At 47.2% G+C, this 26,653-nt stretch overlaps 1 protein-coding gene across 6 annotated transcripts in view; it reads left to right on the forward strand.

Annotated features, from left to right (window-relative positions):
• The window catches only part of LOC110536245 (methylcytosine dioxygenase tet3), an 85,946-nt gene that overhangs the window by 45,389 nt on the left and 13,904 nt on the right, over positions 1 to 26,653 (forward strand). For 5 of the 6 annotated variants that reach the window (XM_036936140.1, XM_036936142.1, XM_036936141.1 and 2 more), the window contains 2 exons: positions 6,387 to 9,261; positions 23,107 to 23,197. In XM_036936140.1, the coding sequence (XP_036792035.1) occupies positions 6,387 to 9,261; positions 23,107 to 23,197 (2,966 nt within the window). Of the gene's footprint in view, positions 1 to 595; positions 1,172 to 6,386; positions 9,262 to 23,106; positions 23,198 to 26,653 lie in introns of those variants that run through there. The other variant, XM_036936145.1, reaches the window with a different exon arrangement.

Below are 26,653 nucleotides of genomic sequence, written 5' to 3' on the forward strand. Positions count from 1 at the left end.
ATCAGCCGGCAGTGAAGGTAACAGACCTGTAGAGAAATAAATAGTTATTATTAACAAAGTTGTGGTAAAAGGCAGAGAAACAAACAGAGAGATGGTCATCGGCTTTGTGGCGGCCAAGGGACTATGACAGAAACAGACGTAAAGATGGAAGTACAGCTTGTCTCACAGGAGAAAGACTAGTCTGAATTGATCAGATTCAAACCACCTACAGAGATTCTAGTTGTTTTTCTTTCATTTTTTCAATTTTCCTGTTAATGTTCAGAGAGGGCTGCTGAGATTGGCGTTTGCCTGCGTCTAGCGTCTTCCATCACCTCCGTGCTCAAAAACCGCTCCGCTCTCAGATATCCAAATTATTAGACGTTACTGGATGGACTAAAACATATAACGTCATGTTTTATGAAACACATTGTTATGTATTCAAAGTGTTAGTTTTCAATGAGAGAGAGAGAGAGAGAGAGAGAGAGAGAGAGAGAGAGAGAGAGAGAGAGAGAGAGAGAGAGAGAGAGAGAGAGAGAGAGAGAGAGAGAGAGAGAGAGAGAGAGAGAGAGAGAGAGAGAGAGAGAGAGAGAGAGAGAGAGAGAGAGAGAGAGAGAATTGCCTGGTAACAGCTCTGCTGCTGTTTCTAGGGCTGCCACTAGCCTCCAACACCCAGCTCTCTCTCTCTCTCTCTCTCTCTCTCCCTCTCTCTGCTAGCTGCACACTCCTCCATTCCCTCTTACGTGCCCACTGTGCCTCAGAAAATGGCCTCTCACTCTGCACACACAGAAGAGAGAGGGGGAGGAGAGGGAGAAAGAGACTGACTGAGCGAGAGGTAGAGGAGCGGAGGGAGGGAGAGAGGGGAAGGTGGGGGCTGCAAGGAGATCCAGACTGTGCGCGTAAGAGAAAGGAAAAAGGAAGGAAGGAAGGAGCAGAGAGGGATAATGGGAGAGGAAAAGGCAGAGAACCGAAAGCGACGGCCGTAAGAAGAGACAGAGAGCGAGCGTGTTGGGGGAGTTGTGTGTGTGTGTGTGTGTGCGTGCGTGTCAGCTCTTATGAATGTGTGCCGCACTGACTATTAAAAAAAGCCTCCGCCAGATTGCTAGTGGCTCCTAGCATCACTATTCTATGCTCCTCTTTACCTCTTCTCCCCTCTGTGTTTCTCCACTACGACTGTCAGGACGTCTAGACCCATGTAAGTACTGGAGCTGTCTGGGGCTCTTTGCTGTTTTTTTCTCATGGTTCTTCTTTCACGTTTTCTCTGTGAGAGACAAGGCAGTGGAGGGAGTGGGGTTGGGGGTGGGAGAAGAAACAAGGAGTGGGGTGGGGTGGAGTGAGAGAGTGGGGTAGGAGAATGAGGGAGGGAGTGGGGTTTGGGTTGGGGGTGGGAGAAGGAGGGAGGGAGTGGGGTTTGGGTTGGGGGTGGGAGAAGGAGGGAGGGAGTGGGGTTTGGGTTGGGGGTGGGAGAAGGAGGGAGGGAGGGAGTGGGGTTGGGGGTGGGGGAGGGAGGGGGTGGGGGTGGGAGAAGGAGGGAGGGAGTGTGTCTAAATGTGTGGATTTATGTTCAGCTGTCTATTCCCAGGCTTTATGCCCACCTCCTCCCCTCCCTCCCTCATTTTTTTGCTTTGTGCTGTCAACCTTGAGGGCATCTGTTTTGGTCTAATGGAGGTGGGGATAGACGTGTAGTAGTGGTACAGTTGCATGTTGTTTGAAGGGACTAGTCTCAGTGACTGTGGTGTCTAACAGGTTAGGCAGTCTCTTCTAGTTTGGCGTGTTGATGTTTTGGAATGGAAGCGCCGTGTGTGTGTGTGACTGAGTGTCCTGGCAGGAGAGAGTAGGGTGTGTGTGTGTGGCTGGGTGTCCTGGCAGGAGAGAGTAGGGTGTGTGTGTGTGTGACTGAGTGTCCTGGCAGGAGAGAGTAGGGTGTGTGACTGAGTTTCCTGGCAGGAGAGAGTAAGGTGTGTGTGTGACTGAGTGTCCTGACAGGAGAGAGTAGGGTGTGTGTGTGTGTGTGTGTGACTGAGTGTCCTGACAGGAGAGAGTAGGGTGTGTGTGTGTGTGTGTGTGTGTGACTGAGTGTCCTGACAGGAGAGAGTAGGGTGTGTGTGTGTGTGACTGAGTGTCCTGACAGGAGAGAGTAGGGTGTGTGTGACTGAGTGTCCTGACAGGAGAGAGTAGGCTCTGGCATGCTGTAAATAGTTTTTCAAGCACATGGTCTGCACTGTCAGAAGCACCGTGGTAGGTACCTGCAGGTGTGAGCGTGCCACAGTGTGTATAGTGCAGTGTGTAGTACGGCGTGCATGAGAGAGAGAGAGAGAGAGAGAGAGAGAAGGTATTCGTGACAGTCTCATTTGGCTAAATATACACTATATATACTAAAATATGTGGACACCACTTAAAATTTGTGGATTCGCCTATTTCAACCACACCCGTTGCCTGGTGTATAAATTCACGCAGCCTCCATAGACAAACATTGGCAGTATAAGGGCCTTACTGAAGAGCTCAGTGACTTTCAACGTGGTACCATCATAGGCTGCCACCTTTCCAAGAAGTCAGTTCGTCAAATTTCTGCCCTGTTAGAGCTGCCCTGTTAGAGCTGCCCTGTTAGAGCTGCCCTGTTAGAGCTGCCCTGTTAGAGCTGCCCTGTTAGAGCTGCCCTGTTAGAGCTGCCCTGTTAGAGCTGCCCTGTTAGAACTGCCCTGTTAGAGCTGCCCTGTTAGAGCTGCCCTGTTAGAGCTGCCCTGTTAGAGCTGCCCAGGTCAATTGTAAGTGCTATTATTGTGAGGTGGAAACGTCTAGGAGCAATAATGGCTCAGCCGCGAAGTGATAGGCCACACAAGCTCACAGAGCGGGAACGCCAAGTGCTGAAGCACCTAGTGTGTAAAAAATGGTCTGTCCTCGGTTGCAATACTCACTACCAACACTCACTGGAAGCAACGCCAGCACAATAACTGTTCGCCAGAAGCTTCATGAAATGGGTTTCCATGGCCGAGCAGCCGCGCCAAGCCTAAGATCACCATGTGCAATGCCAAGCGCCAGCTGGAATGGTGTAAAGCTCGCCACCATTGGAGCAGTGGAAACACATTTTCCGAAGTGATGAATCATCTGGCAGTTTGACGGATGAATCTGAGTTTGGCGGATGCTAGGAGAACGCTACATGCCTGAATGCATAGTGGCAACTGTCAAATTTGGTGGAGGAGTAATAATGGTCTGGGGCTGTTTTTCATGGTTCAGGCTAGGCCCCTTAGTTCCAGTGAAGGGAAATCTTAACGCTACAGCATTCTAGACGATTCAGTGCTTCCAACTTTGTGGTAACAGTTTGGGGAAGACCCTTTCCTGTTTCAGCATGACAACGCCCCCGTGCACAAAGCGAGGTCCATACAGAAATTATTTGTCAAGATTGGTGTGGAAGAACTTGACTGGCCTGCACAGAACCCTGACCTCAACTCCATCAAACACCTTTGGGATGAATTTGAAGACCGGTTGCGAGCCAGGCCTAATCGCCCAACATCAATGCCCGACTTCACTAATGCTCTTGTGGCTGAATGGAAGCAAGTCCCTGCAGAAATGTTCCAACATCTAGTGGAAAGCCTTGCCAGAAGAGTGGATGCTGTTGTGGCAGCAAAGGGGGGAACAACTCCATATGAATGATTTTGGAATGAGATGTTCAATGAGCAGGTGTCCACATACTTTTGGTCATGTAATGTATCTCGAAAGTCCCAGTTAACCGGTTATGAGAACTGTCATTATGGTTGTGTTATTGTTTGCACAGTAGATCCCTGTAAGTTTCAGTTTGAGACGTACAAAGCAACGATACAATTGTTATTGTATGTGTTTAAGAGTGAAAAAGAGTATCAGTGTATCAACTGTATGAAAAGAGGAAACGAGAGCAGCAATGCGACTGACTGTGGGTTGTTGGGTTGTGCATTTTAGTGACCGCTGATTCAACAGACAAGTTATCCAAACTCTTGTTACTCACAACCCCGTCTCAGTTCAGTCTGCGGTAGGGCAACTTGGGGCCTCTCACTTATCGTCGGCCGGCTGTCCTCCCCCCACCCCTCCAGGGACCCCCACCAGACACCCGGAACAAAAGGTGAATTATAAGGGCCTGAGCAAGCGGCCCATCCAATAAGATACTTCAAAAGGCCCATTTAAATATATTCAAACCACAGGAAAAGCAGGATGTCTTTCTACTTCAGCTGTTAACCAACTATATGAACTACAAGCGAGAGCTGTGTTCTCACTGTGAACATACTGTAGATATGATCAAGTCTGCATTGTAAACCGACTAGCATTGTACACAGACCTGTTGGGTCATAACTCAAACAACAAACCAGTCTAGTTCCTCTCTTCTAGACATGTTTAATGGTGTAGCCTACCTTTTATGTCTACCTGTATATGTGTGTGTAGTACGTGTGTGTGTGTGTGTACAGCATACTGTATGTGTGTGAGGTGGACATTATTATGACTGTGTGTAATCCTTATAGAGCTCTGTCTGTCTGAGCTCACAATGCTTCAGGCTTTATTAATATCTGTCTGTCTGAACAATAGGGCAGGACTTACCTGCTGTAGCCGCACTGCCCTCCCTGCTCTGGCAGGTCCATTAGATAGTGCCATGTTGAATACTTCCTTATTTAGTTTAGGCTATTGTAGATGTGAAACTTCTAGAATAAGACTTGAAGATGTTCAGAGGCAAATAAAAAATGTTAAATGTATTATTTGGTTATTGTGATATTTAGTGTGACATAGATTTGTGTCTCTGTGTAGTTGTTGAACTACAGTCCCAGTCAAAATTTTGGACACACCTACTCATTCCATGGTTTTTCTTTATTTTTACTATTTTCTACATTGTTGAATAACTGTGAAGACATCAAAACTATTACATAACACATATGGAATCATGTAGTAACCATACAATTGTTAAACAAATTATATATTTGAGATTCTACAAAGTAGCCACCCTTTGCGTTGATGACAGCTTTGCACACTTGGCATTCTCTCATTGCCAAAATCCCAAAGTATCCCTTTAACTGAGCTTGAAACAGTGCAGATACACGATTCAAGCAGAGATCTGATGCATTTTTTAAAGTCAGTGTTATGTTGAGAGGGCTGCACTGAGTATACCAAACATTAGGAATACATTCCTAATATTGAGTTTCACCCCCCCCCCCCCCCCCCCCCCCCTTTGCCCTCAGAACAAGCTTTATATGTCGGGGCATGGACTCTACTAGGTGTTGAAAGCGTTCCACAAAGATGCTGGCCCATGTTGACTCCAATGTTTCCCACGATTGTGTCAAGTTGACTGGATGTCCTTTGGGTGGTGGAACATTCTTGATACACACGGGAAACTGTTGAGTGTGAAAAACCCAGCAGCGTTGCAGTTCTTTACACAAACCAGTGCGCCTGGCTCCTACTACCATACCCTGTTCAAAGGCACTTATATTATTTGACTTGCCCATTCACCCTCTGAATGGCACACATACACAATGAGCAGGTTCAACCCCCAGATGAGATCATCAGCACTATGCTCTATCTCTAATGGACGCTAATCGAAGGCTGTCGCTACTATCATCTTATTAAGCACACTTGTGAAAGGGCATCAAGAACGTAACCATATACTAACAATAGCTACTCTTTGCTACATCTTTGCTCTCTCAATCCTTCACACATTTGTATTGCAATGCATCATGCATTGATTGTGTTTAGTCTTACATCATGGTGATATGACATACAGGTGTTGAATGCTGCAGTCTTGTAGAGATACAGTAGACAGTCCGTTGTCATAAAGGCCCGAGGGGGGAGAGGTTCAGGACCAAAGGATCAGAAACCAGGAATCCTGCTTGGCTAACCTGATTCAGACAACACTGTTCATTTGGCCAATATAGTAGACAGTCGTTGACAACACAGAGAGCTAATTGACATTTATAGACTGGTAATATACAGTATGTTGACATTCAAACGGGGAAGTTGAGTTGCAAGTTTATTACCAGTAATTATAGAAGTGAATGGTAGATATGCACTATACAATGGATGCTGTAGTTCACCTCATTCTCCATCGCCTTTCACTTGTTCTTCCTCATATAGAATAGATGTTGAGATAATGGCCCTGAATTGTGTGTGTTTGAGTGTGTGTGCATATAGTGTGCATATTACTGTGATGTGACTTTAACACTCAGAGAGAGAGATTTTTAGCCAGTGCCCTATCATAATCATTATTATTTGTCTGTTCTCTGTGAATGTTTTGTTTGAGTATAATGTTATATTAAGATGATCAACTGAAGAAACTAGTTGTAAACATGTTTAAACTATATGATTTTGTATATTGATTGCTATTGTTTATTCCATGTTGATGCAAAGTTCCTATTTAGTTTTTCTGGCTCCTTGTCCCTAACCTGTGTCCTCTCACTCAGACTGTTTCGGACGCTCGTTCAGTGGATGGCCCCAGAAGAGGAGGCCAGATGGAAACTGGGGCACATGACCGCCTCGAGGAAGGCTGTTTACTGAGCCTGGAACCGACCAATGGGGTGAGCCGGCATCCCAGGGACACCCATGAGGAGGGTGGAGCTGGCCTGGAGCCCCAGAGGGAGCCCCAGCGGTCAAGGAGTGTTTCCCCAGGACAGGGCTGTGTACCTGGGCACAGCAAAGCCACCCAACCCCAGCAGCAACAGCACTGCAATGGCTGGACCAGTAGTGGTAGGACTCCTGGGAAGCCTGTCCATGAGGCAGACATGGAGGTTGCACGCAACCTGGTAGCCTTCTCAGCCAGCGTGAGTGTTGGCTCCCTGCCCCCCTCAGGTCACCTTGAGCCCCAGTCCCATGCCATCCAGCTGTATGAGAAGTTCAACCAGGAGATGGGCACTGGTGAGGGGGCCACGGCTCAAGACAGACTCCAAGCCCCAGAAGGGGAAAACCAGGCTAGCCCCCCAGAGGACCTGAACACCCTGCAGAATGCCCTGAGCCAGGCGCGCCACGGCCACAAGCCCCCCAACTGTGACTGTGATGGGCCAGATTGCCCGGACTACCTGGAGTGGCTGGAGAAGAGGATCAAACAGACATGGGCAGGGGAGGAGCGGGACAACACCACGCCCTGTTCCAAGATGACCACTGACACGCCGCCTCATCAACAGCCCCCACACTCACAGCAGCCCCCCCACCCCCAACCCCATGTCAATGGAGGTAACCCTCCCTCCGGTCCACCACTACACCCACATCAACAGGGCCAACACCCAGCCCCTATCCCCTGCTCCCCTCAGGTCCTCTTCATCGCCAAGGAGAAGAACGTCAGTCTGCAGACGGCTATTGCCATCGAGGCCCTGACCCAGCTGTCTGCCACTGTCCCCCAGACCGTGGTCCCTCCTGCCCAGGCCTCCTCCACCAGCCAACCTCAACACCCCCCTCTACACCTCCAGCATGGCACCCGCCTGAACCCCTCCTCCTCCAACCCCATCTCCTCTTTGTCCTCCTCGCGATCACAATCCGTCCCTCCTGGACTATACCCCCAGCCCCAAACGAGCCCTGTGTCGCGGGAGCAGCAGCACAGACCCCAGTCCCATGGTCATCCGGCCCACGCCTCCCATCTCCCGTCCTCCACTTCACCCTTCCCCCTGCAGCACCAGGCAGGCAGCCTCCTGCCTCACCACCAGCAGTGGCAGCAGCAGCAGGGCCCTGAGGGATCCCAAGAGCAGAGGAATCAGTGGATGAACTCAGATTCCCAGCAGCCTCGCTTCGCCCCTCAGTCCGGTGGCCACAGCACTGGCGACCCCATGTCCGAGCTCAAACAGCTACTCGGGGACTCCAGCGGAAAGTACATAAGCGGCCCCTTCAAGTTGCCCGTCCCACACCACCACATCAAGCAGGAACCAGGGATGCCTCGGGTCAAGCAGGAGGTAGACTCCGGGGAGTACCAGAGCTCTGCCTGCGCCTCCATGGGGGGCTGCTACAGCTTGATGAATGGCCAGCAGCAGCCTAGGTACCCTGGTCCTCCTCTCTCCCTAGGCAGCGCAGCCATCCGCCACTCCACCCAGACAGCTCTGCAGCAGCACCTTCACCACAAGAGGAACCTCTTCTCCAACTCTCCCGGCCTCCCAGGCCTCTGCCCTCTGCGTCCCGCCAAGGCCTGCCAGAACCTCCGCAAGTGGTGGCCCCAACAGATGGGCCCCGAGGGCCACCCCGTCCCCGTGGCCATCAAGCAGGAGACCAAGAGGAGGAAGAGCACAGCGGGGACATCTCCGCTCCTCAAGCAGCACGCAGGGGGTGGTATGCTGCTCCAGCCAGGCCCCAAACCCAAGACGATAGTTATCAAGAAGACCAAGCAGAAGGTCTCCCTGCCAACCTTCCTGCCTCACAGACAGATCTCCATACAGAAACCGTCTCCCCTCACCATTACCGGAGCCCTGCCTCTGGCCAGCGCCCACCCAGGTTCTCTCCCTCTCCCTACCTTCCCCCTCCTCAGTAACCCCACTCAGGCTGCCGCAGGCCTCCCTGCCCCAGCCCAATCTCAGGTATCCATTTTAAACTCTTCTATTGCACCCTCTGTCGCTGCCTTGTCTGTAAACACTCCAGACGTCTCAACCCCTCAGCCTCTCCCTGTAGCCCTGGACATCCCAGCAAGCTCAGCGGAGGCCAGCGCCACACAGACCTCCACCACCTCTCAGTCCATACCAGGCCTCAGTTCCCTGGACCCCAAGTTCGAGGAGCTGATCTGCCAGTTTGAGGCAGAGTTCGGGGACAGTTCATCCTCGGCCCCAGAGCCCTGCCCTTCACAGATCCAGAGCCAGCCCCAGGACCAAGCCCCCTCAGCCTCAGCCCAGCCCGTGGTGACAGAGTCTCAGCCCAAAGTTAACTCAGGACAAGCCAGGCCCCCATCACCATCCAGCGCTACCCTCACTCAGTCCTCCAGCGCTGCTCCATTAGCTCCTACCACAGCCCCACCTGCAGACAAGGAGGAGTCAGGGAGTATGAGTAAAGTAACCTCCACCACACAGCCCTCCACTGAGAGCCCCATTGAGGAGCAGCGGGAGGCAACCAAGCTGCCTTTCTCCCCGTCCCAGCTGCCCAAACGCATGAAGATTGAGACCAATGGGAACGTAGCTGTCCTCTCCACCACTGGATTATTCTCTGATGGGGGCGAGGACGACACGCCCACTAAAGACGGATTCCCCCTTAACCCCTCCCTAAAAGGCTTCCTTGAGTCTCCACTACGCTACCTGGACACGCCCACTAAGAGCCTGCTAGACATGCCCGTCAAGGACCTCCAGGCTGAGTTCCCCACCTGCAACTGTGTCGGTGAGTGGTGTGTGTCTGTGTTTGTATTGAACCGTTTTAATGTAGCTACATTTAGACCACTGTTGGCCCCGTAGAGTTAAACATGGCTGTACACTCCCAGTGAGTGGGCTTGGGCTGCACACAAATGTTGTTGGTATATTTGGTATATAATTAAAGTATATAGTATAGAAACACACAAACTCATTTAAAAGACTTACAAAACCAATAACTAGCCTACAGATTTTTCTGCACTTGTTATGTCTAGGTGTCTTAGGCCTAGATACATGGTCTTCATGTGTGTATTAATGTGAGAAATCAACATTTTGTTAGATGCCCAGGGAGACCGCAACCTTACCTTGGTCCAGGTCCTGCTCTCTATCTTGACCTCTTGGTCTGTCAGTCCATGTGAATTATTGTTGGTTCAGATGGTGACAAAAATGAACATACAAAATTGAAAACTACAAACAGGCATGCCCAAACTAAAGATTCAAAACAAACGAAAGGCCTCATGGCAACCAAAACCAGCAGCCTCACGGCTCTCCAAGCTGGCACTCTGACTGAGGACCTTAGCCTACCGCCGCGTCCACCGTTGAAATCTAATTGCTCGTCGAACATCTCATTCCAAAATCATGGGCATTAATATGGAGTTGGTCCCCCTTTGCTGCTATAATTGCCTCCACTCTTCTGGGCAAGGCTTTGAACTAATGTTGGAACATTGCTGCGGGGACTTGCTTCTATTCAGCCACGAGCATTAGTGAGGTTGGGCACTGATGTTGAACGATTAGGCCTGGCTCGCAGTCGGCATTCCAATTCATCCCAAAGATGTTCGATGGGGTTGAGGTCAGGGCCCTGTGCAAGCCAGTCAATTTCTTCCACACCGATCTCAAAAAAACATTTCTGTATGGATCTCGCTTTGTGTACGGGGGTTTTGTCATGCTGAAACAGGGAAGTGCATTCCCCAAACTGTTGCCACAAAGTTGGAAGCACAGAATGGTCTAGAATGTCATTGTATGCTGTAGCGTTAAGATTTCTCTTCACTGGAACTAAGGGAAAACAGCCGCAGACCATTATTCCTCCTTTACCAAACTTTACAGTTGGCAAAATGCATTGGGGCAGGTAGTGTTCTCCTGGCATCCGTCAAACCCAAATTTGTCCGTCAGACTGCCAGATGGTGAAGTGTGATTCACCACTCGAGAACGCGTTTCTACTGCTCCAGAGTCCAATGGCGGTGAGCTTTACACCACATCAGCTGACGCTTGGTTTGCGCATGGTAATCCTAGGCTTGTGTACGGCTGCTCTGCCATGGAAACCCATTTCATGAAGCATCCGACAAACAGTTATTGTGCTGACGTTGCTTCCAGAGGCAGTTTGGAACTCAGTAGTAAGTGTTGTAACCGATGACAGACGCTACACGTTTCAGCACTCGGCCGTCCCGTTCTGTGAGCTTCTGTGGCCTACCAATTTGCCTTTGTTGTTCCTAGATTCCACGTTACAATAACAGCACTTAAAGTTGACCGGGGCAGCTCTAGCAGGGCAGAAATTTGACGAACTGACTTCTTGGAAAGGTGGCATCCTATGACGGTGCCATGTTGAAAGTCACTGAGCTCTTCAGTAAGGCCATTCTACTGCCAATGTTTGTCTATGGAAATTGCATGGCTTTGTGCTCAATTTTATACACCTGTCAGCAACGGGTGTGGCTGAAATAGCCAAATCATCTCATTTGAAGGGGTGTCCACATAATTTTGTATATACAGTACTAGTCAAAAGTTTGGACACACCAACTCATTCAAGGGTTCTTCTTCATCCGACCAAAGGACTGATTCCACATGTCTAATGTCCATTACTCGTGTTTCTTGGCCCAAGCAAGTCTCTTCTTATTATTGATGTCCTTTAGTAGTGGTTTATTTGCAGCAATTCAACCATGAAGGCATGATTCACGCAGTCTCCTCTGAACAGTTCATGTTGAGATGTGTCTGTTACTTGAACTCTGTGAAGCATGTATTTGTGCTGCAATTTCTGAGGCTGGTAACTCTGATGAACAAACTTTCTCTTTGCTTATTTGAGCTGTTCTTGCCATAATATGAACTTGGTCTTTTACCAAATATGTATATCTTCTGTATACCACCCCTAGCTCTTCACAACACAAGTGATTGGCTCAAACGCATTAAGAAGGAAAGAAATTCCACTAACTAACTCTTAACGAGGCACACCTGTTAATTGAAATGCATTCCAGGGGACTACCACATGAAGCTGGTTGAGAGAATACCAAGAGTGTGCAAAGCTGTCAAGGCAAAGGATGGCTACTTTGAAGAATCTGAAATCTAAAATATATCATGATTTGTTTAACACTTTTGTGGTTACTACATGATTCCATATATTATTTCATAGTTTTGATGTCTTCACTGTTATTCTACAATGTAGAAAATAGTAAAAACAAAGAAAAACCCTGGAATGAGTAGGCGTGTCCAAACTTCTGACCAGTTTGGACACATCTATATGTATACAGTACCAGTGCCTAAAATAAAGGGATAATTACATTCAGAATAAACTTCCTTTAGATTTTTTGGAGACTATATGTTGTAGTGAATCTGTTATTCAATGTGTTTATATTGGCTAATAGCAGTAATGCCAATGTGATCCTTGGTATCTTAATGTTTAATCAAATAGCTAAATGATCCTTTGTATGACCATCTTAAAACATTTCCATATGTTAGCTTAGACCCTCCCTCGGCTTAGACCGGGCTTAGACTCTGGAGGGTTCATTGGCAGAACCTGATGTGCTTATCAAACCTTGGCTCAGCACCTAGACCCGGTTGCTGCCACCTAGGGGATGAAGTGTGGAAGTGTATCCTATGATCGCATACATTTAGTGTTAATTAAAGACATTTCACATACTGTACAGCAGAGGCTGAGGCTATACAGCAGCCGATGTACACTCTTAGAAAAAGGTACTCTCTATAACCGAAAAGGGTTATTCATCTGTCCCCATAAGATAACCCTTTTTGGTTCCAGGTAGAACCCGATTCGGTTCCATGTAGAATCATTTGAACAGAAGGTTCTACATGGAACTCAAAAGGGTTGTAGCTGGAACCTAAGAGGGTTCTCCTGTGGGAACCCTTTTTTCTTGGTGTATAGAGGCTGTTACTACTGTTCATCAGGTGGTCCAATCACTTATTCTCCAGCTCTTCTTGCTGGACATCTAATGAGTGTGTCTGAGAATGTGTGTTGCTAGCCAGCCAGGGTGGGTGTATGTATGTTGCTGGGATGTGCGTCCCGAGCCACTACTCTCCAGTAAGTTATAGTGCAATGTGCATAGAGAGACAGCGGTAACAATAGGGCAGCCATTGTGTCCATTGTGTGTTTTTGGGGTGGCTGTGTGGATCTGGCTGGCAGACAGCACAGAGCAGACACTCTGTCTAGGCTACATGTCTGACAGAGTGGGACACAGTCTCTTTGACTTCGTCCCAAATGGCACCCTATTTCCTATTTAGTGCACTGGTCAATATTAGGCCACTGCTCAGATTCTGACATACAGAGACTAGCTTGACATATACAGTAAGTACTGTGGTAGATATACTGTAGACCTGGATAGTAGTTTATGTAGTCTACAGCAGTGTATGTTTATATATTGTAGTCCTGTAAGTCACTACTGTCAAAGTTTTCTAGTGTTCCGTGTCAGTTGTCTAAATGGTCTGATGGTGTGTTAATTTAACATTTTTAAGTGTTCAGCAGTGGTAAGCAGAGCCAGTGTTTCTCTAAACAGTTTAGTGTGCTCAGCGCAGTGAGGAAGAGAGAGGGGAAGAGGGAGACAGAATTCATCAAAGCGAGAGCATGGCATGAGAAGAGAGAAGTTCTCTTGGTAATGACGCCCCCACCCCGAGCGAGTTTGATCACACCTCCTGCAGATGAGGATAGTCACCCCCCCCCCCCCCCCCCCCCCCCCCCCAGTGCTGAACACACCCAGGTCCACAACCATACTGCTCCTCATTGAGAGGGATACATTCACTGAGCTGGAGAGAGACATGGTGGAGCTCAGAGAGCTGGAGAGAGACATGGTGGTGCTCAGAGAGTTAGTCCACACAGTCTAGGCAGCACAGACACACACACCAGACGAGCATCCCCCCGGAACACACAGCCCAGCTAGCAGCACTGCAGGAGAAGGTGAGAAAGCTGAGGTGCGACAAATAACCACTCATTAGAGAGCTAGCCACCCCCCTAGAGAACCCAACAAAACAGCCCACTTCAGACCTCAACCACAGCCTTAACACCATAGCAGGACAGACAAGGAAGGATCCACCAACTCAGCAGCCTCCCCCCACTGGCATCCCTCTGTCAGCCCACTGGATAGCTCTCCTGACAACACCCCCACACCCACTGAGGACACACAAAAGACAGAGATTGTGCTCCTAATTGACTCAAATGGGAAATATGTTGATGAGAGGAAACTTTTTCCAAAACACCATGTGGCTAAACTCTGGTGTCCGAACACCCGGCGTACCCTGGGGCTGCTGTCAGAGGACCGACTAAGTGCCCCCAGCCACATTATAATACACACAGGCACAAATGACCTGAGAGCCCAGCAGGAAAGTGTGGCCACAGCCCTCAAGGGAGTGATTGAAAAACCCTCTTCCACTTTCCCCCAATGCACAAATGGTTATCTCCACCCTGCTACCACAAAAATACTTTCACTCTGCAAGTATGCAGCGGGTCAATGCAAGCATTTCCTGGGACTGTGCCTCAAAACCAAATGTTTAGCTGACCAACCACTCCTCCAGCCTTTATGACCAGGTCCACCTCTACAAGGCAGCAGTCCCCACCTTTGCCAGGACACTGAAGGATGTCACCCTCAACCGCAGCCCCAGCACCTCATATAGGAGCAACAGAGAAACGGACACCCCGCCAGACACTCTCCCAGAACTGCGTGATGGAGGATCTGCACCAACAGGATCCACACCAAGAGGACCTACACCTAGACCACAGCACCACCAGCTACATCCCCACCCCAACCAGTTGACCCCTCCCCAAACAAACCCTAGCAACACCTTATATAGGCCCTCCAGATCAGTCTTATGCCCCAAATGCCCCTGCAGCAAAGACCTCAACATAAAAGTTGCATATATGCCCAGGCTGTGAGCAGAGCAACAGGCCCAACCCCACTAGTATACCCGCCCAAACACCATCCCGTGACCTAAGAGGTATGTAGCAGATGCTCAACATGCTCGGCTCACACCTACTGTAATGGTCCCAGCCTAAACCACACGAAAACAACACTAGACACTATGAAACACAAAACCTTCTCCATCTCATCCTGGATTAAATAAGGTCTGAGGTCATCTGCCTTTGGTCTAAAGAGCAGGAACCCAGACTTCACCAAAGAAATTGGAAATACAGACATTGTCATCCTACAAGAAACATAGTATAGAGGAGACGGACCTACTGGTTGCCCTCTAGGTTACAGAGAGCTGGTAGTCCCATCCACCAAACTACCAGGTGTAAAACAGGGAATAGACTCAGGGGGTATGCTAATTTGGTATAGAGCAGACCTAACCCACTCTATTAAATTAGTCACAACAAGAACATTTCACATCTGGCTGGAAATGAATAAGGAAATGATGTAAACAGAGAAAAATGTCCATGTGTGCTACCTATATCTGCCAACCCAGATGTCTTAGCCGTGTCTGAATCCTGGCTTAGGAAAACCACCAAAACCCTGAGATCTCCATTGCTAACTATAACGTTTTCCGCCAAGATAGAACTGCCAAAGGGGGCGGTGTTGCAATCTATTGCAAATATAGCCTGCAGAGTTCTGTATAACTTTCTAAGTCTGTACCCAAACAATTTGAGCTTCTACTTCTAAAAATTCACCTTTCCAGAAACAAGTCTCTCACTGTTGCCGCTTGCTATAGACTTCCCTCTGCCCCCAGCTGTGCCCTCGAACTGATATGTGAACTGATTGCCCCCCATCTATCTTCTGAGCTCGTGCTACTAGGTGACCTAAACTGGGACATGCTTAACACCCCGGCCATCCTACAAACTAAGCTTGATGCCCTCAATCTCACACAAATTATCAATGAACCTACCAAGTACAACCCCAAATCAGTAAACACGGGCAGCCTCATAGATGTCATCCTAACTAATTCGCCCTCCAAATACCCCTCTGCTGTTTTCAATCAAGATCTCAGCGATCACTGCCTCATTGCCTGCATCCGTAAAGGGTCTGGGAACAAACGATGTCAAACGCTCCCTGATACACTTCTGCGAGCAGGCCTTTCTAATCGACCTGGCCGGGGTATCCTGGAATGACATTGACCTCATCCCGTCAGTAGACGATGCCTGGTTATTCTTTAAAAGTGCCTTCCTCACCATCTTAAATAAGCATGCCCCTCTCAAAAAAGATAGAACTAGGAATAGATATAGTCCTTGGTTCACGCCAGACCTGTCTGCCCTTGATCGGCACAAAGACATCCTGTGGCGTTCTGCATTAGCATCGAATAGCCCCCGTGATATGCAACTTTTCAGGGAAGTTAGGAACAAATATACACAGGCACTTTTTCAAACAGAAATTTGCATCCTGTAGTACTAACTCAAAAAAGTTCTGGGACACTGTAAAGTCCATGGAGAATAAGAGCACCTCCTCCCAGCTGCCCACTGCTCTGAGGCTAGGAAACATTGTCACCACCGATAAATCTGCTATAATTGAGAATTTCAATAAGCATTTCTCTACGGCTGGCCATGCTTTCAACATCGCTACCCCTACCCCGGTCAACTGCCCGGCACCCTCCACAGCAACACGCCAAAGCCCCCACCGTTTCTCCTTTACCCAAATCCAGATAGCCGATGTTCTGAAAGAGCTGCAAAATCTGGACCCCTACAAATCAGCCGGGCTAGACAATCTGGACCCTCTCTTTCTAAAATTATCTGCCGAAATTGTTGCAACCCCTATTACTAGCCTGTTCAACCTCTCTTTCGTATCGTCTGAGATTCCCAAAGATTGGAAAGCTGCCGCAGTCATCCCCCTCATCAAAGGGGGTGACACTCTAGACCCAAACTGCTACAGACCTATATCTATCCTACCCTGTCTTTCTAAGGTCTTCGAAAGCCAAGTTAACAAACAGATTACTGACCATTTCGAATCCCACCATAACTTCTCCGCTTTGCAATCTGGTTTCAGAGCTGGTCATGGGTGCACCTCAGTCACGCTCAAGGTTCTAAACGACATCATAACCGCCATCGATAAGAGAAATTACTGTGCAGCCGTATTCATCGACCTGGCCAAGGCTTTCGACTCTGTCAATCACAACATTCTAATTGGCAGACTCGACAGCCTTGGTTTCTCAAATGATTGCCTCGCCTGGTTTACCAACTACTTCTCTGATAGAGTTCAGTGTGTCAAATCGGAGGGCCTGTTGTCTGGACCTCTGACAGTCTCTATGGGTGTGCCACAGGGTTAAATTCTCGGGCCGACTCTCTTTTCTGTATACATCAATGATGTTGCTCTTGCTGCTGGTGATTCTCTGATCCACCTTTACGCAGACGACACCATTCTGTATACTTCTGGCCCCTTTTTATTTATTTGTACCTTTATTTAACTAGGCAAGTCAGTTAAGAACAAATTCTTATTTTCAATGACGGCCTAGGAACAGTGGGTTAACTGCCTGTTCAGGGGCAGAACGACAGATTTGCAACCTTCCGGTTTTGCAACCTTCTGGACGGCTCTGACTTAGAATACGTGGACAACTACAAATACCTGGGTGTCTGGTTAGACTGTAAACTCTCCTTCCAGACTCACATTAAGCATCTCCAATCCAAAATTAAATCTAGAATCGGCTTCCTATTTCGCAACAAAGCATCCTTCACTCATGTGCCAAACATACCCTCGTAAAACTGACCATCCTACCAATCCTCGACTTCGGTGATGTCATCTATAAAATAGCCTCCAACACTCTACTTAACAAACTGGATGCAATCTATCACAGTGCCATCCGTTTTGTCACCAAAGCCCCATACACTACCCACCATTGCGACCTGTACCCTCTCGTTGGTTGGCCCTCGCTTCATACTCGTCGCCAAACCCACTGGAAACAGGTTATCTACAAGTCTCTGCTAGGTAAAGCCCCGCCTTATCTCAGCTCACTGGTCACCATAGCAGCACCCACTCGTAGCACGCGCTCCAGCAGTTATATCTCACTGGTCACCCCCAAAGCCAATTCCTCCTTTGGTCATCTTTCCTTCCAGTTCTCTGCTCCCCATGACTGGAACGAATTGCAAAAATCTCTGAAGCTGGAGACTCACATCTCCCTCACTAGCTTTAAGCACCAGCTGTCAGAGCATTTTACAGATCACTGCACCTGTACTTAGCCTATCTGTAAACAGCCCATCTATCTATCTACCTCATCCCCATACTGGTATTTATTTATTCTGCTCCTTTGCACCCCAGTATCTCTACCTGCACATTAATCTTCTGCCGATCTACCATTCCAATGTTTAATTGCTATATTGTAATTACTTCGCCACCATGGCCTATTTATTTCCTTAACTTACCTCATTTGCACTCACTGTATATAGACTTTTTGTTTTCTTTTGTTCTACTGTATTATTTACTGTATGTTTTGTTTATTCCATGTGTTGTTGTATGTGTCGAATTGCTATGCTTTATCTTGGCCAGGTTGTAGTTGCAAATGAGAACTTGTTCTCAACTAGCCACCTGGTTAAATAAAGGTGAAATTAAAAATTAAATAAAACAATTAAAATATCCCCCCACTAGAATCCCCATACTTTAATGAAGACATCTTCTCCATCCTAGAGGGGGAAATCAATCATTTCCAGGCCCAGGGACATGTACTAGTATGTGGCGACCTAAATGTCAGAACTGGACAAGAACCTGACACTCATGAGAGTACACGGTGTGCCATCAGAGCAGCAAGAAAAGGGCAACCAGTGAAGAACAAACACCATTGTAAATACAACCCATATTTACGTTTATTTATTTTCCCTTTTGTACTTGAACTATTAGCACATCATTACAACACTGTACATACCTATAATATGGCATTTGAAATGTCTCTATTCCTTTGGAACTTCTGTGAATGTAGTAATGTTTTCTGTACATTTGTATTTCATTTGCTTCGGCAATGTAAACATATATGTTTCCCATGCCAATAAAGCCCTTTAGGGAGACTGAGAGATGCAAGGAACAGTTGCTGTGCTGTAAGGCTGTTGGCTGTTATCAAAAGCCAAGGGCACCAGACAACGGGCCTCCATAGTGAAGCCTACACACTCCCCTGACAACACCACACTGAAACACCCCATGTGTAAGTAACCTGACTGGGGCTGTTGCTGTGACCGTATTACCACCACACCGGAAATCATGAGTCATGAACGCAGTAAAGTTTTGAGTGACCGTTGAGTTACAGTAATCTCCTTTTATGCACTCTGGACATTCTTTGGTTGTACCCAACTTGCTAATGACCACCAGGTCCTAATTGCCTGGTACTCAGGGCTCTATTGTCCATCTAACCACTGACATCAGTGCAAATGCTATTGAAAATCACATGAAAAGCGTACCATCAATACATAGCCTATCACATATTACGCATGGCAGAAAAACATCAAACTTAACGGAGTTAACATGTCTGCTACATATTTGGTCTAGCCTATACAGTGAATTTGTATTTGATTTTGAATAGCCTAGTAATAGGGAATTGTTTATTTTCATAATGAAATGGGTGACACATTACCTTTAGCTGTTCAGAATATCTCACCATCATGAGTTTCCATCTCCTTCTCTCTCCTTTATTCCTTTCTCAAGCACGCTGACGGGCTGTCAACAGTTTGGTGAAATACACTAAACTACACTAAATACACTAAACTGTTGTAAATATACTATACAAAAGTTTGTGGATACCCCTTCAAATGAGTGGATTCTGCTTTTTCAGACACACCTGTTGCTGATAGGTGTATAAAATTGAGCACACAGCTTGCAATCTCCATAGACAAACATTGGCAGTAGAATGGCCTTACTGAAGAGCTCAGTGACTTGCATTCCAACATGTCAGTTTGCCAAATTTCTGCCCGGCTAGAGCTCCCCCGGTCAACTGTAATTGCTGTTATTGTGAAGTGGAAACGTCTGGGAGCAACAAGGGCTCAGCCGCGAAGTGGTAGGCCAGTTGCAACGCTCACTACCAAGTTCCAAACTGCCTCTTGAAGCAATGTCAGCACAAGAACTGGTAGTTGGGAGCTTAATGAAATGGGTTTCCATGGCCGGGCAGCTGTACACAAGCCTAAGATCACCATGTGCAATGCCAAGCGTCATCTGGAGTGGTGTAAAGCTCGCCGCCATTGGACTCTGGAGCAGTGGAAACGCGTTCTCTGGAGTGATGAATCACTCTTCACCATCTGGCAGTCCAACGGACAAATCTTGGTTTGGCGAATTCCAGGAGAACGTTACCTGCCCCAATGCATAGTGCCAACTGTAAAGTTTGATGGAGGTGGAATAATGGTCTGGGGGTGTTTTTCATGGTTCGGGCTAGGCCCTTTAGTTCCAGTGAAGTGAAATCTTAACGCTGCAGCATACAATGACATTATAGACGATTTTGTGCTTCTAACTTTGTGGCAACAGTTTGGGAAAGACCCTTTCCGGTTTCAGCATGACAACGCCCCCGTGCACAATACGAGGTCCATACAGAAATGGTTTGTCGAGATCGGTATGGAAGCACTTGACTGGCCAGCACAGAGCCATGACCTCCTCAACCCCATCGAACACCTTTGGGATGAATTGGAACGCCGACTGCAAGCCAGGCCTAATCGCCCAACATCAGTGCCCGACCTCACTAATGCTCTTGTGGCTGAATGGAAGCAAGTCCCTGCAGCAAATGTTCCAACGTCTAGTGGAAAGCCTTCCCAGAAGAGTGGTGGCTGTTGTAGCAGCAAAGAGGGGAACAACTCCAAAGGAATGCACATGATTTTGGAATGAGATGTTCGATGAGCTGATGTCCACAAACCTTTGGTCATGTCGTATATGTTTAGTATCCAAAATGAAGCATGGGTACAGGGTTGGAGAGCCCAAGGCATACAGAGTTTGACTGGAATATCCCCTGTCAGGCAGCGAGAGCATGCTCCTCAAATAGAGGTTGATGTATGGAGTGAAATACATTTTCTTATATTTAATGCTTAACTACTCATATTAAGCACATGCTCCGCTATAAAACCAAAGTAGCCTACAAAACGGATTGGCGGAAAAGCTTGCGAATACAGATGATACAGTGCATTCGAACCCCTTGACGTTTTCCACATTTTATTACGTTACAGCCTTCTTCTAAAATGGATTAAAATGGTTTTACTTCCTCACCAATCTACACACAATAAAAACAGGTTGTTCGATTTTTTTTTCTACATTTATCCACAAAACCCGCCCGGAAATATCACATTTACAGAAGTATTGAGACCCTTTACTCAGTACTTTGTTGAAGTATTTTTGACAGCGATTACAGCCCTGAGTCTTCTTGGATATGACGCTACAAGCTTGGCACACCTGTATTTGGGGAGTTTCTCCCATTTCTTCTCTGCAGATCCTCTCAAGCTCTGTCAGGTTGGATGGGGAGCGTCGCTGCACAGCTATTTTCAGGTCTCTCCAGATATGTTTGATAGGGTTCAAGTCCAGGCTCTGGCTGGGTCAATCAAGGACATTTAGAAACTTGTCCTGAAACCACTCTTGTGTTGTCTTGGCTGTTTGCTTAGGGTTGTTGCCCCAGTCTGAGGTCCTGAGTACTCTGGAGCAGGATCTCTCTGTATTTTGCTCCGTTCATCTTTCCCTCGATCCTGACTAGTCTCCCAGTCACTACCTGCTGAAAAACATCCCCACAGCATGATGCTGCCACCACCATGCCTCACCGTAGGGATGGTGCCAGGTTTCCTCCAGACGTTTGGCATTCAGGCCAAGGAGTTCAATCTTGGTTTCATCAGACCAGAGAATATTGTTTCTCCAGTGCTCCAGAGATGGTTGTCCTTCTGGAAGGTTCTCCCATCACCACAGAGGAACTCTGGAGCTCTGTCTGAGTGACCATTGGGTTCTTGGTCACCTCCCTGGTCACCTCCCCCGATTGCTCAGTTTGGCTGGACGGCCAGCTCTAGGAAGAGTTTTGGTGGTTCAAAACTTTTTCCATTGTGTTCTTGGGGACCTTCAATGATGCAGACATTTTTTGGTACCTTTCCCCAGATCCGTGCCTCGTCACAATCCTCTCTTGGAGCTTTACGGACAATTCCTTCGACCTCATGGCTTGGTTTTTGCTCTGACATGCACTGTCAACTGTGGGACGTTATATAGACTGGTGTGTGCCTTTCCAAATCATGTCCAATCAATTGAATTTACCACAGGTGGACTCCAATCAAGTTGTAGAAACACATGAGCTAAATTTTGAGTCTCCTAGCACAGTGTCTGAATACTTATTTTTAATACATTTGCAAACATTTCTCAAAACCTATTTTAGCTTTATCATTATGGGGTATTGTGTGTAAATTGAGACATTTTTTTTATTAATACATTTTAGAATAAGGCTGTAATGTAACAAAATGTGGAAAAAGTCAAGGGGTCTGAATACTTTCAGAATATGCTTGGTCTTTTTCCCTGCCCCTGTTCCTGCCCGTTTTGATAATGGACAATTATAAATCACAACTAGTTTAACATATTAGTAAAGACCAGATTAAATTGAGAACAGTCTCATGGTTGAAAATATGAATACTTGAGAGAACAGTTGTGCAGCCTGAGACAAGGAACAGAGATCAACCTTTTTTTGATACTTTATCAAACCATCAATAGCCTATAGTCACATCATGTAGCCCATATACTGTATGTTCTGATTTCTACGGTTTGTATCATTAACAACTAAAGTTGCCAAATAACTCTAAATCTAACATACCCTATAGGACCTGTTTCAAATGATCACTTTTACGCTCAACATAGCCACTTCATATGTGCACTCGCTCCTTAATGGGAAAAATATCCTTTCTATTTCATTCAGCGAAGTTCAATTATATTCTTCTTACTATAAAATCATATAAAATAAAAATAATGGAGGGGATTTATAAGCGGATATTGTCAGCTGAATGAACAAGCCTACAGCCTATGGCATGGAGCACAGCCAGATAACATACAGTAGGCCGACTCATATTCTGTTCTCCTGAAATACATTTTCTTCATATCATGTTTCTTTAGACCTGACTAAAATAAATGATGGATTTATTGTGATGGTTATTATTAAATTGATTCATTAGACTTTTTTTAAACGTAGATGTTTCGAAGGCATGCATCACTGGCTTGTATGTGTGGAGGCCTGGAGATGCTAAACATGTTTATGTTAATTAACTGTCAATTACCGTGAGAAGTAATTAACTGTCAAACCCCGTAGAAGTAACATTTGATCTTGCAGGGACTAACAAAATGTCCCCAGTTGGTCAAATGTTTGTTTGTTTACTACTACTTCTGGTCCCCACAAGAAGAGTTAAACACACACACACCACACACACTGATTCATTCACTCTCTCAAACAGCCTTGGTTCTAATGTAGTGCCCCCACCCCGACTATACCCCAGTCATAACATAGTCAGTTTCAGGTTAGAGGAAGTGTGTGTGGCTTTAAATCTATCTTCAGTCACACCTATCTATGGTCCCTCTTGGTTTCCATGGCCTGTTAGATATGAATAAGCAATCACTACTACTTCTGATACCTTAAATGTCACAGAACAGCCCTGCACTAATCCAAATAATACAGATATTATTGTGACGAAGTAAAAAAGTATGTGGTTGAATTAGAGGTGTACTATATTGCATTGTGAACTCTTTGTAATTCTCTCTCTCTCTCCTCTTCCCAGAGCAAGTCCTGGAGAAGGATGAGGGTCCGTACTACAATCACCTGGGCTCCGGGCCCACTGTGGCCTCCATACGAGAGCTGATGGAGACCAGGTGAGACTTCTGGAGCAGACTTGCTGTAGCGAAGATTTCCCTTCACTGGAACTAAGGGGCCTAGCCCGAACCATGAAAAACAGCCCCAGACCATTATTCCTCCTCCACCAAACTTTACAGTTGGCACTATGCATTGGGGCAGGTAGCGTTCTCCTGGCATCCGTCAAACTCAGATTCGTCCATCGGACTGCCAGATGGTGAAGCGTAATTCATCACTCCAGAGAACGCGTTTCCACTGCTCCAGAGACCGTTGGCGGCGAGCTTTACACCACTCCAGACGACGCTTGGCATTGCGCATGGTGACCTTAGGCATGTATGCGGCAGCTCAGCCATAGAAACCAATTTCATCCCAACGAACAGTTCTTGTGCTGACATTGCTTCCAGAGGCAGTTTGGAACTCGGTAGTGAGTGTTGCAACCTAGGACAGACAATTTTTACACGCTTCTGCACTCAGCGGTCCCGTTCTGTGAGCTTGTGCGGCCTACCACTTTGCGGCTGAGCCTTTGTTGCTCCAAGACGTGTCCACTTCAAAATGACAGCACTTACAGTTGACCGTGGTGGTGCCATGTTGGAAGTCACTGAGCTCTTCAGTAAGGCCATTCTTTTGACAATGTTTTATTGCATAGCTGTGGGCTGTGTCCACATACTTTTGTGTATATGTAGTGTATTTCCCTATAGATAAGACATAGTGCAAAGGAGCAAGGACTGAAATAGCCTTAACCTGAAGGGAAATATCAGGGAATAGATGGGTGGAGGAAACACTACAGAATACTGTTGTAGTGTGCTTGTTCAGGGATTTTAGCCCCCTAGATTATAGCCACAAAACTCTTGATGGCAGCCTCCTGATTTTCCTGGAACAGAGTTAGCTGTTCTCTCCCTTTCCCCCTCCATCTCTCCTGTCCTTCTCTTCCTCTCCCTCCCTTTCTTTCTCCCTCTCTCCTCTCCCTTTCTCGTCACCTCTGCCTGTGAACAGGAGGTTATCCAGAGCTGCTGGCTATGGCCTACTGTCTTGGCATCCAACCCTCCCACAGCTTTGAGCTAGCATCACTCTCTCTCCCTCTCTCCTTGCCTCCCTTTCTCTCTCTTTATTTCTCTCCCTCTCCCCCAGCGCTGTGGTCTATCCCCCTCTCCCTTTTCTCCATCCCCTTCTCCCCTCCCCACTCCTCTGATCCTGTCCCCAGGGAATCCCTGACCCAGAATCCAATTGGAGGAACAGGAACTATCAGCATCAGCTGATTAGACAGAAAAGAGGGATAGGCAAAGTGAGAGGAGAGGAGAGGAAAGGAGATGAGGAGAGAGGTAGCCTAGCGGTTTAAAGCATTGGGCCAGTAACCGAAACGTCACTGGTTCGATTCCCATAGCCAACTAGGTGAAAAATATGTCTATGTGCCCTTGAGCAAGGCACATAACCCTAATTGCTCCTTAAATCACTCTGTGTAAGAGTGTCTGCTAAATGACTGAAATGCGAAATCAGAGGAGAGACAGAGATGAGATGAAGAGACGAGAGGAAGAGACAGAGGAGAGGAACAGACACAGTGGTAGAGAGCAATGAGAGAAAGAAGGGGGGAGAAATTGAGAGAGAGTCAAACAGGGATACATTTGCATTAGGAAATAGATAGACTCGGTTTGAGGCTTTCTCTTGGGAGTATTGTAACGTGAAACTAGTGAATGGAAACATTACATACAGTAGCTACTTAATCACATTGACCAATTCAGTACCCTAAAAGTCGGGGAAGTCTCAACTGACAAAACAGGAATAGTTCATTGGCAGCTGGAATGTCTTGGGATCAGTGTTTTTGTTGACTAAACATGGGGGGGGGGGGGCTGCTTAGTGCATGTCCCATACATTGTTGTATAGGGGACCGGGGTCGAGAGTGACTGGCCATTATAGTAACAGAGGATAATTCCCATTGACCAGTGACTCATCACTCTCCCGAGAGAGGGTGGGGTAGCAGATGCGGGGGATGGCTGAGGAGAAGAGGGGAAGATCCCTCTTTGTTTGTATTTGAGAGGTGACTTAAGAACTAAAGCCCTCTATAGTCTTCTCCCGACCCCTGAACCCACCTCTGACCCCATTGGCCCACCCCTACGGAGGCCAAGCCCACTCCTTCCGACTGGCTGGTGATTGGTGAATGAGTTCCCATTCAGGACAGAGCCACATGTGTCCCACCATAGTAGACCCGCTCAGGAGTGACGTTATCAACATGACATGTATGATACACAGGGAGGAATGGGTGAGCTGTGGGCGAACATCTGAGTAATGCTGGTAGTTAATCCAACCCCCTGCACATTGTGAAGAGAGAGAGACACACGCCAGAACGTAACCAGGCGCATACACACACCGAGCAAACACACATTCGTGTGGTTGCACTTTATTTGGATAGTCCCCTATAAATGATCTACAGATGCTCACACTCTTAGGTTCTAGATAGCAGATAGTATATCAACAAACTCTGTTGAAATGCAACCGCTTGCTAGGGTTACTGTAAGGGTTAGGAGTAGCCCTTTTCTGAAGTCAAATGACCAAATCGCCCTCTAGTGGCCTCATGGGTGTTATTAATATTTTTCCTAATTTCAAAATTACTAAACAATATTTAAACAAAATGTCAAACGATTTTGTTATATTTCAGTCTTCTGTGATATACACTGCTCAAAGAAATAAAGGGAACACTAAAATAACACATCCTAGATCTGAATGAATGAAATATTCTTATTAAATACTTTTTTCTTTACATAGTTGAATGTGCTGACAACAAAATCACACAAAAATGATCAATGGAAATCAAATTTATCAACCCATGGAGGTCTGGATTTGGAGTCACACTCAAAGTTAATGTGGAAAACCACACTACAGGCTGTTCCAACTATGATGTAATGTCCTTAAAACAAGTCAAAATGAGGCTCAGTAGTGTGTGTGGCCTCCACGTGCCTGTATGACCTCCCTACAATGCCTGGGCATGCTCCTGATGAGGTGGCGGATGGTCTCCTGAGGGATCTCCTCCCAGACCTGGACTAAAGCATCCGCCAACTGGCGTTGGTGGATGGAGCGAGACATGATGTCCCAGATGTGCTCAATTGGATTCAGGTCTGGGGAACGGGCGGGCCAGTCCATAGCATCAATGCCTTCCTCTTGCAGGAACTGCTGAAACACTCCAGCCACATGAGGTCTAGCATTGTCTTGCATTAGGAGGAACCCAGGGCCAACCGCACCAGCATATGGTCTCACAAGGGGTCTGAGGATCTCATCTCGGTACCTAATGGCAGTCAGGCTACCTCTGGTGAGCACATGGAGGGCTGTGCGGCCCCCCAAAGAAATGCCACCCCACACCATGACTGGCCCACCGCCAAACTGGTCATGCTGGAGGATGTTGCAGGCAGCAGAACGTTCTCCACGGCGTCTCCAGACTCTGTCACGTCTGTCACATGTGCTCAGTATGAACCTGCTTTCATCTGTGA

Source organism: Oncorhynchus mykiss, chromosome 11 (assembly GCF_013265735.2).
Source record: "Oncorhynchus mykiss isolate Arlee chromosome 11, USDA_OmykA_1.1, whole genome shotgun sequence".
Lineage (NCBI taxonomy): Eukaryota > Metazoa > Chordata > Actinopteri > Salmoniformes > Salmonidae > Oncorhynchus > Oncorhynchus mykiss.